Source organism: Caenorhabditis remanei, chromosome II (assembly GCF_010183535.1).
Source record: "Caenorhabditis remanei strain PX506 chromosome II, whole genome shotgun sequence".
In the NCBI taxonomy this organism is placed as follows: domain Eukaryota; kingdom Metazoa; phylum Nematoda; class Chromadorea; order Rhabditida; family Rhabditidae; genus Caenorhabditis; species Caenorhabditis remanei.
Window position 1 is genome coordinate 571,257 of NC_071329.1, and position 10,898 is coordinate 582,154.

Consider the following 10,898-nt stretch of genomic DNA (forward strand, 5'->3'; position numbering starts at 1 on the left):
AAATCGGGGTTCGAACTATGAAAATTTGATAAATATTATCTCCAGAAACAAATATTCAACTTCTAATACGGTGAAATCTACAAAATCTACTTTTAACTTTAAAAAAACCGAGTAAAAGTAAGAAATCTCGATTTTCAAGGTTTCCTGCACGAATTTCTTCGAAAAATAGGTTCATTCCACTGGAAAATTGCTGAAAAATCAATATTTTAACACTAGAACTGTCGAAAAAGTGTGAAAATTCAAAAAAATTCGAGAAAAATGAGCGGAAAATGCGGTAAAACAATTCGAATGCGCGAAATTGGACATTTTCGGAAAACAACTCAAAAAAATTTAGTTCAACGTTTTTCATCACGGCCTTGGGGCGGGTTGTGGAAATCCTCGTCGTTTTTTCTTCAAAAATCAGTCAAAAACACAGAAAAATGACGATAAACGATCCAAAACTAGAAGAATATCGATATTTAGAGGTTTCTAGACCGAATTTTACGATTTTTATACTCAAAATGACTGAAAAACTGCTTAAAAATAAGTTTTAGACAAAAATTAGATGATAAAAACACTGAATTTAAAGAAAAATCTGTGAAAAATTGATTAAAAAACCTCTCTAATTTGAAAAACGCGCCAAAAATAGACCTCAATGACGTCACACGGCAGCAAACGCGCCCCATCGAACACCAAAATTTGAATGGCGCGAAGGCGCCAATTTCGCGCATTCGAATTGTTTTACCGCATTTTCCGCTCATTTTTCTCGAATTTTCGTGACTTTTCACACTTTTTCGACAGTTCTAGTGCGAAAATATTGATTTTTCAGCAATTTTCCGGTGGAATGAACCTATTTTTCGAAGATATTCGTGCGAAAATCTTGAAAATCTAAGTTTTCTAACTTTTTACTCGATTTTTTAAAATTTGAAAATAGTTTTTGTAGATTTCACCTTATAAGATGTTAAATATTTGGTTCTGGAGATTATATTTATCAAATTTTCATAGTTCGAACCCCGATTTTAAGTCAACAATTTCCTATTTCCGCTCGTTTTTCCTGAATTTTCACATTTTTCCGTCAATTATGGTGTGAAAATAGTGATTTTTCAGCGATTTTCGAGTGGAATAAACCTATTTACGGGAGAATTTCGTACAGAATCCATGAAAATCGAGTTTTCTAACGTTTTGCACGGTTTTTCGGTTTAAACGTTTAAATCTGGGTTTTGACATCATATTTATCAAATTTTCATGATTTAAACCTCGTTTTAAACCAAAAATTTCCAATTTACGCCATTTTTCTTTTCTTTTTTCTAGTTTTTCCCCTTAAAACTCATTTTTTTCTTCTAGGTACCTAACTAACTAACTGAAAATGTCGGATCGCGCTGGAAATAACGACGACGCTCTTCCCCACGATCCAATGGTCGACGAGGAGGAGGTCGATGGTATTGAGGAGATGTTCAACAACGAGGAGGAGGATCCAGAAGACGAGGAGGGCGAGAATCTGTTTGGAGATGATATGGAGAGGTAGGTATCATTGAAATCCTGTGGAAAATCGACTTTTTCAGCAATTTCCATCCAGAAAACTTAATTTTTCATCAATTTGCACTCAAAAAGCCTCGTTTTTCCTCAATTTTCAATCAAAATACCTAATTTTTCATCAATTTTCAACCGAAAACCTTCATTCTTCATTAATTTCCCACATTTGCAGAGACAATTTGCACCCAAAAACCTCAATTTTTCATCAATTTTCAACAAAAAAAACTTAATTTTTCAACCAAAACACTTTTTTCAAAATCAATTTTCAACCAAAAAGCCCCATTTTTCATCAATTTTCAACTAAAAAGCTCCATTTTTCATCAATTTTCAACCAAAAAACTCAAATTTTCATCAATTTTCAACCAAAAAGCTTAATTTCCATAGATTTTCAATCAAAAATCTCAATTTTTCATGAATTTCCCCCATTTCCAGAGACTACCGCGCTCAACCGGAACTCGATCAGTACTCCGAATCCGGAATGGACGACGCATCGGACATCGGAAGTCTCAACGTCGATGCTCGTCGTGCCGCTGAACGTGAAATGGCTCAACGCGATCAACTTCTCGACGACGACGCTCTGATGTACGAGGATGCGGACATCGACTCATCCGATCAGCGTGGCAGACGTGGCCGCGGTGGAAGACGTGATCGTCGTCGTGAAGACGTCGACGAGGCGATGGAGGAGGAGGATATTCCAGTTGATATTCTGGAGAATATCCGTGGTCGAACGATTCGCGATCACGTCTCCGATGAAGCTGTCGCGAAGGAAATCGAGCGGAGATTCAAGAATTTCCTGAGAAGTTACCACGAGCCGGGTAGCAAACAGACGAAATACATTCAACTGATCAAAGCGATGGCGGCGGATAACAAGGAATCACTGGAAGTTAGCTTCACCGATTTGAGTGATGAGAATGGAGAGCAGAATATCTCGTATTTCTTGCCAGAGGCGCCGAATGAGATGTTGGCTATTATGGATCGTGCCGCCACTGACGTCGTCATGAATATGTATCCATTCTATACTCGTGTCTGCAGTGAGATTAAAGTCAGAATCTCCCAACTGCCCGTCGAGGAAGACATCCGAATGCTTCGTCAGGTTCATCTGAATATGTTGATTCGTACCAGTGGTGTCGTCACAATTGCCAGTGGAATTCTTCCGCAATTGGCTGTTGTGAAGTACGATTGTGTCGCTTGCGGCTACTTGTTGGGTCCGTTCGTGCAGACGAACGATGAGGAAGTGAGACCGACGATTTGTCCGTCGTGTCAAGGAAAAGGACCGTTCGAGTTGAATGTAGAGAATGTGAGTTTGTGATGGACACAAAATTTCCATTTGCGGAGTGAAAAAATGGGGGAAAAATGGATTTTTAATCATTTTTTCGCTCAAAATTGAAGTTTTTAAGCACAGAAAGCATATTTTCCTGCGATATCGGTTACAGACATTCGGGAATTCTGAAATCCGGACAAAGTGATAAATAGACAGACGGTTTTATGGCATGGACGCGTTCCAGTGGGAAAACTGGATATTTTCTACCCAGAAGAATGCTTAAGACTGCTAATGTTATAGCTGGCGCTCCTTTGACGCGTCAAAATCTCCAAAACAAGTTAGAAACCGCTATGCACTGTCTATCGTTATTCTGGCGTGCCTTTGGCGCGTTTCTGGACGAAAAAGCTCTCATTAACTCAAAAAATCCCCTATCTGGCGCGCCTTTGACGCGTTAGAGCTTCTGAAACGATGGAAAAACGGCAATTTTCAAAAGAAAAATTTTAATTTCAGTGAAAATTGCATGCAAAAAACTAGTTTTCGCGAACAGTTTTCAGCGAAAATAATGGGTTTTTACTGATTTTTTGCGAGAAAACAGCTAAAAGATGACAGAAAATGCTCTATACACCGTATACACTTCCAGACAACTAAAACTAGCATCTAGACTATTCACAAACTAAATTTCCAATTTCCAGACTGTCTACCACAACTACCAGCGCATCACAATGCAAGAGTCTCCGAACAAAGTCGCCGCTGGTCGTCTCCCACGCTCCAAAGACGTCATCCTCCTCGGCGATCTGTGTGATTCGTGCAAACCAGGAGACGAAGTGGAGGTCACCGGTGTCTACACCAACAATTTCGATGGCTCTCTCAACTATAAGCAAGGATTCCCAGTATTCAACACACTGATCCACGCGAATCACATCTCAAATAAGGACAAAATGGCGTCGGATAATTTGACGGATGAGGATATCAAAGCGATCAGAGACCTCTCGAAAGACCCGAATATCGCCACAAGAGTGTTCGCTTCGATTGCTCCATCGATTTACGGTCACGACGATGTGAAGAGAGCTATCGCGTTGGCTCTGTTCAGAGGAGAAGCCAAGAATCCAGGAGATAAACATCGTTTGAGAGGAGATATCAATGTGTTGCTCTGTGGAGATCCAGGAACTGCAAAGTCTCAATTCCTGAGATACGCTGCTCATATCGCTCCAAGATCCGTTCTGACTACGGGACAAGGTGCCTCTGCTGTCGGTCTCACCGCCTACGTTCAACGGCACCCGGTGACTCGTGAATGGACTCTGGAGGCCGGAGCCATGGTTTTGGCTGATAAGGGAGTGTGCCTTATCGATGAGTTCGACAAAATGTCAGATCAAGACAGAACTTCAATCCACGAGGCTATGGAGCAACAATCCATTTCTATCTCCAAGGCTGGAATTGTGACGAGTCTCCACGCTCGTTGCACAGTCATCGCCGCTTCGAATCCAATCGGTGGACGCTATAACCCGACTCGCACATTTGCTGAAAATGTAGATCTCACTGAACCGATTCTCTCTCGTTTCGACGTTCTCTGTGTCATTCGAGACTCTGTGGATTCGGTGGAAGACGAGCGTCTTGCCAAATTCGTCGTTGGAAACCATCGTCAATACCATCCGGATACAGTAAGACAGGCGAACAACGAGGAGCATCATGATGAGGATAAAATCGATGAGCGTACCGGTGTCCGTCTGATTCCACAAGATTTGCTCCGGAAATATATCATCTACGCTCGTGAGAAGTGTCATCCGACGCTCTCCAATCAACACACTGAGAAGTTCTCGAGTATTTTCGCTATGATGAGAAAAGAGAGTATGGCGACGGGATCGGTGGCGATCACTGTTCGTCACGTTGAATCGATGATTCGTTTGTCTGAGGCTCACGCGAAACTTCATCTCAGATCGTGAGTTTTGTGGAAAAATCGCAATTTTCGGTCATTTTTGTAGTTTTTCGAGCAATTTTCGCTGAAAAACAGTTCATGTCATAATTTGGTATGATTTGATTCTGAGCGATGTAAATGCGCTCCACCGTTAATTTTACAGGCGATGGCCTAGAATCCCAACAATTTGGATTTCTAGGCCGCCGCAACTTGCCTATCTTGATGGCCTAGAATCACCACCAAATCCAAGAAAAACTAGTCCCTCTGCTTATCCCAGTCCTTCAGAGCGCTGACCTAGTTTTCCACTTTCTAGGATTTCTAGGCCACCATGTCGATGTCCTAGAAATCCAAGTCGTTCAAAACAAGGCCAACAACTGTTTTTCAGCGAAAATTGCTTGAAAAACAGGCATGTCCGGGAGGTGCGGTTCCCCGCGGTTCTCAACTTCGGACTTCTCAACTAGAGGCACGCTCCGCAGCGCACGCGACGCGCGCGAGCGCACTGGCAGCCGGCCGCGAAATGAGAATTTTCTGCGGGTTTTTCGTGTATATTATTCATTTTTTCGCATATTTTCTCAAAAAAACGAACGAAAAAAAGATTAATTAATTTTTTAAACATGATATCACGTTTTGAGTTGAGAATTTATGCGAGAAAAGTGAATGAAACCACTATTACACGAAAAGATGGAAAAATATGAAAGAATTTGAGCAGACTCAAGCACTAAAAACAATTATAAAGGTTTATAAGATAATTTTGGACAAAAACATATATAATACACTTTTAAAATAGAGGAAAAACACATATTTTCATAATTAAAATAACGAGTTAACGGAAACACCAAAAAATTGAACATCGTGCAATAAAAATGGAGTTCAAAGTGAAGGCGATCAGAAAAATAATGATACTACACGACTTTGAATACATTCCTTTTGATATTTCGAGGTTCATTTACAAGGGACTACCTCGTAATTATCTGAAACTGAACGCTGGTCTTCAAAATTACTATTTTTCAATTTCTCGAAATATCTGCGAAAATTATACCGCAGAGTGACGATCATGGGGACAGATACTCAATCACTACCATACCTTTCACTACTGTTTTTCATTCTGTCTCATTCCTTACTGATAATAACCCATTGACTACACTCGGCTCTTCGAATCCATTTGGTTCATTACCTATAAGTACAATAGCTTATAACCTAATGACTAATCACAAGTGATAGAAGTGAAGGTTCGTGGGAGGCAAATAGTGATTCCCAAAGGGAAATTTCTCATAATGAATACAACATTTTAATATATCTTTAAAATCAAAATGCAAATCTTTTTATACAATAGTTTTCGAAGAATTGTAGACTCTAATCTTTCTTTAACTAGGAAACGTAGAACTTCTACTATCTCACTTTCCTAGATACATTTTGATGCGTTTCAAAACTTTTTCAATTGGTGTTCTTAATTTAAAATTCCGCAGGTTAGTGTCAGTGTTTTAGTATTTCATATAAAACAACATCGAATCTCAAACAAAACGATTCCAGCATCAAAACAATTTCATCGCACAAGACTTTTAGGTATAATGAATCTGTATGAAACAATTTTCAGGTGCCTTCTTTCAGCTGGGAGTGGCGAGCTTTTTCAGTGGGTTATATCATGTCGAAGCGTTCTGATACTTATGAATCGCATTGAGCAGAATCAGTGTTCCATTATTTTTAGTTTAGACGACTTTTTTGTACAACTTGTTTTGTGTGCGCATTGCGATTCATAAGTATCAGAACTCTTCGGCATGATATAACCCACTGAAAAAGCTCGCCACTCCCAACTGGAAGAAGGCACCTGAAAATTGTTTATATAGATTCATTATACCTCAAGGTCTTCTGCGATGATTTCGTTTGGACTCTGGGATCCTTTTATTTGAGATTTTGATGTTATTTTATGTAAAACAATTTAAAAAAACACTGACTTGCGGGAATCTAAAATAACGTCAATTGAAAAAGTTTTGAAACGCATCAAAATGTATCTAGGAAATTGAGATAGTAGAAGTTCTACGTTTCCTAGTTAAAGAAAGATTAGAGTCTACAATTCTTCGAAAAATATTGTATAAAAAGATTTGCATTTTGATTTTAAAGATATATTAAAATGTTGTATTCATTATGAGAAATTTCCCTTTGGGAATCACTATTTGCCTCCCACGAACCTTCACTTCTATCACTTGTGATTAGTCATTAGGTTATAAGCTATTGTACTTATAGGTAATGAACCAAATGGATTCGAAGAGCCGAGTGTAGTCAATGGGTTATTATCAGTAAGGAATGAGACAGAATGAAAAACAGTAGTGAAAGGTATGGTAGTGATTGAGTATCTGTCCCCATGATCGTCACTCTGCGGTATAATTTTCGCAGATATTTCGAGAAATTGAAAAATAGTAATTTTGAAGACCAGCGTTCAGTTTCAGATAATTACGAGGTAGTCCCTTGTAAATGAACCTCGAAATATCAAAAGGAATGTATTCAAAGTCGTGTAGTATCATTATTTTTCTGATCGCCTTCACTTTGAACTCCATTTTTATTGCACGATGTTCAATTTTTTGGTGTTTCCGTTAACTCGTTATTTTAATTATGAAAATATGTGTTTTTCCTCTATTTTAAAAGTGTATTATATATGTTTTTGTCCAAAATTATCTTATAAACCTTTATAATTGTTTTTAGTGCTTGAGTCTGCTCAAATTCTTTCATATTTTTCCATCTTTTTGTGTAATAGTGGTTTCATTCACTTTTCTCGCATAAATTCTCAACTCAAAACGTGATATCATGTTTAAAAAATTAATTAATCTTTTTTTCGTTCGTTTTTTTTGAGAAAATATGCGAAAAAAATGGGTGCTACTTCGCTTAAGAACTGCACGAATAAGAACTGTGTTGTTTAAGAACTGGGTTCGCAGAAGAACTGCGCGAAGAAGAACTGTAGCGTTGAGGAACTGCGCGTATAAGAACTGTTTCGTTTAAGAACTCTGTTCGCATTGGAGCGCGTTTGCATCAGCCACATTTTTTTCATTATTTCGATGGTTTTTTATCTGTATTTTCGATTTTTTTTTGATTAAAAATAATTTTTCAAATACAATTTAATTTTTGAAAAATTATTTTTAATCAAAAAAGAATCGAAAACACAGATAAAAAACCATCGAAATAATGAAAAAAAATGTGGCTGATGCAAACGCGCTCCAATGCGAACAGAGTTCTTAAACGAAACAGTTCTTATGCAAAACAGTTCTTCTTCGCGCAGTTCTTCTGCGAACCCAGTTCTTAAACAACACAGTTCTTATTCGTATAGTTCTTAAACGACGTAGCACCAAAAAATGAATAATATTCACGAAAAAACCCGCAGAAAATTCTCATTTCGCGGCCGGCTGTCAATGCGCTCGCGCGCGTCGCGTGCGCTGCGGAGCGTGCCTCTAGTTGAGAAGTCCGAAGTTGAGGTGCGGTCGTAACCTCATACCCGGACATGCCTGTTGAAAAACTACAAAAACGACCGAAAATCCGACTTCTTTTTGAAATTTTAACTAGTTTTTGTGATTTTTCAAACAAAAATCTCTTCAGAGAAGTTTTTGGTAAAAAATCGCAAAAACTCTTTTAAAATTTCAAAAAGAAGTCTGATTTTCGATTATTTTTGTAGTTTTTTGAGCAATTTTCACTGTTTTTCAGTGAAAACAATCTTCCCCCATTTCCAGATACGTCAACGACGACGATTGCTCGGCCGCCACTCGCATCATGCTCGAATCGTTCGTCAACACTCAGAAGGCGTCAATCATGCGTCAAATGAAGAAGACATTCTCCCGTTATCTAACAGAGAATCGTTCGGCCAACGAGCTTCTCCTCTTCATTCTCAAACAACTCGTCCGCCAACAAATGCACTACGCGACCGCCCGTGGTGGTGATTCCGTCATGCAGAGTGTCTCCGTTCCAGAATCGGAATTCATTGAGAAGGCCCAACAACTGAGAATTGAAAATGTGAAGCCGTTCTACACTTCAGATGTGTTCTCGTCGAACAACTTCATCTACGATCCGTCGAAGAAGCAAATCGTTCAGGAGATTTTCTAATTTTTTGGCCAATTTTTCACTTATTTTTGCTCATTTTTTGCTTATTTTTTATCCCGTTTCCCCTATACTCGATACTCAATTCGCTCAATTCTCTGTTGTATATGATTCACTTTTTACTCTAAAATTGCTCATAAAGGATGACTCCTACATCTTCATCTAGCCTTCCCCCTTCTCTGTAATTGATCAATTCTCTACTTTCTTTCTTGTTTACCCCGTTTCTTGGCTCTTGGCTCATTTCTCATTCGTCAAATTGGACTCGGCTCCCTTTCTCGGAGCAATTTTGTTCTTTTTTGCACGCAACGACTCCAAAAGCGGTTCATTGGTCTTCCTTCTTCTGTGGGGAAGACGTCAAAGAACAGTGGCGGAGTTTTTGCATAAAAATGAGATTTTATAGGATTTAAGATTCAGAATTTTCAGTTTTGAGATCGATTTTCGAGATTTTTTTACCAAATTTTCCATTTTCATCTCGATTTTCGAGATTTTTTTTGCAATTTTCAGCAGAAATTGACTATCTGTCTGTAGGTGCAAATCCGGTGACTGGAAAAGTGAAAATCTGAAATTCCGCGATTTTCGGTCTGAAAATCGGGAAATTTCAGATGCTCATTTTCGATCTTTGTAGGCGAAAAATCAGTCAGTGTATCCGTTCAACCGGATGTCCATCGGTATGCCTGTATATCGGGATGTCCGCAGGTGTGTCCGAGTATCCGGATGTCTTTCAATGAGCTGTTTGCACCAGTGCTCTGTCTACCGTTCCATCAGACTAGTCATCTGTCTGTCTGGCTGAAAATCTGGATGTCCATCTGTGTGTCCGAATGTCAGGATGTCCTTCAAATTCGTACGATATGATTGTCTAGACGTCTGTTCGTAGATTGGTGTGTCTAGATGTCCGGAATCTCTCATTTTGCATGAAAATCCGCAAATCAGAAGTCCGGATGTCCATCTGTTTATCCGAATGTCCAGAATGTCTATCCATTCATCCGGATGTCTCCTCTGTTCCATTGGTCTCATTTCTCTCTTTCTCTCCACTCTCTCTCCCTGTTTACTCTCTCCTCGAAATGTCTGCGTCTCCATCCCTCCACACACTATTTCTCTCTGTCATTTCTCGTTCTCTCCTCCCTCTTCTCTCTCGTCTTTCGGTCTTTTTCCGCGGTGCCAGAGAGAGAAAAAGAGAATTGTTTTGTCTCTGTGTTACTACACACTCGGACGTGAATTGACAACGATTTTTGGCCTATTTTTTCCATTGTTTTGTGTGGAAATTTTGAAATTGGAGTAGTAAAAATGATAAAATGAATTAGAAGAACGCTAGAGCGTTGTAAATTGGTTAGTTTTGTAAGTGCAAAGAATTTCAGGAGAGATTCTGATTCCTCACGTCTTCAGCTTCCCAGACTGATAGGTTTCATGTGGAAGAAGACTAGAAGACCGTTTCTTAGTTCCCAAGCAGTAATTTTGTTCAATTTTTTTCAGTTTTCCTATTAGCAAAAGTTTTTATCTCATATCATGTCAAGTTTCATGAGAAAAAAGACAAGATATGAGATAAAAACTTTTGATAATAGAGAAAATGAGGAAAAATTGAATTAAATTACTGCTTGGGAACTAAGAAACGGTATTATTGTCTTTTTCCACATGAAACATATCAGTCTGGAAAGCTGAAGACGTGAGGAATCTGAATCTGTTGTCAAATTGATTCATTTTTTTCACTGTGTTGAAATCTGAAGTCATTTCCTAAATCCCTCGTTTTAGGCTCCTGGATATTCTGGAATTTTTCAATGTTTCCAGTTTTATTCACATTTTTCATCTCTCACGCTCTGGCAATCCATACAAATATACATAAAAGTGTTCATACGATTGTTGATGTTATGTTTTTATGTAGATTCATGCTGGAAATATTTCTCTTTTTCTTCTTCTCTAAAAACCCATACTATTTTTTCCAAGTTTTCTGTTTTCTGGTTGCCACTGGTTGCTCTAGAATAGCTATAGTTAGGAATTGTGTTTACACCTGAACCACCTGAGAAACCGCTTGACAATAACAAGGAGATTTGTGCTTTATGCATTCTGAAGCTCCGACAAGTAAAAAAAATGAGTGAGATATCCATGTGACAGAATCTGGGCCATGAGATAAATCGCGTCAAA

At 38.7% G+C, this 10,898-nt stretch overlaps 1 protein-coding gene across 1 annotated transcript; it reads left to right on the forward strand.

Moving 5' to 3' along the window:
• Positions 1–1,345: 1,345 nt before the first annotated feature.
• On the forward strand, positions 1,346–8,768 carry GCK72_003727 (uncharacterized protein; the record flags this gene model as incomplete). Its single annotated transcript, XM_003097221.2, has 4 exons — positions 1,346–1,500; positions 1,945–2,809; positions 3,466–4,709; positions 8,399–8,768. The coding sequence occupies 4 exons, from the start codon at positions 1,346–1,348 to the stop codon at positions 8,766–8,768; spliced, it is 2,634 nt and encodes an 877-aa protein (XP_003097269.1).
• Between the last annotated feature and the right edge of the window lie 2,130 nt (positions 8,769–10,898).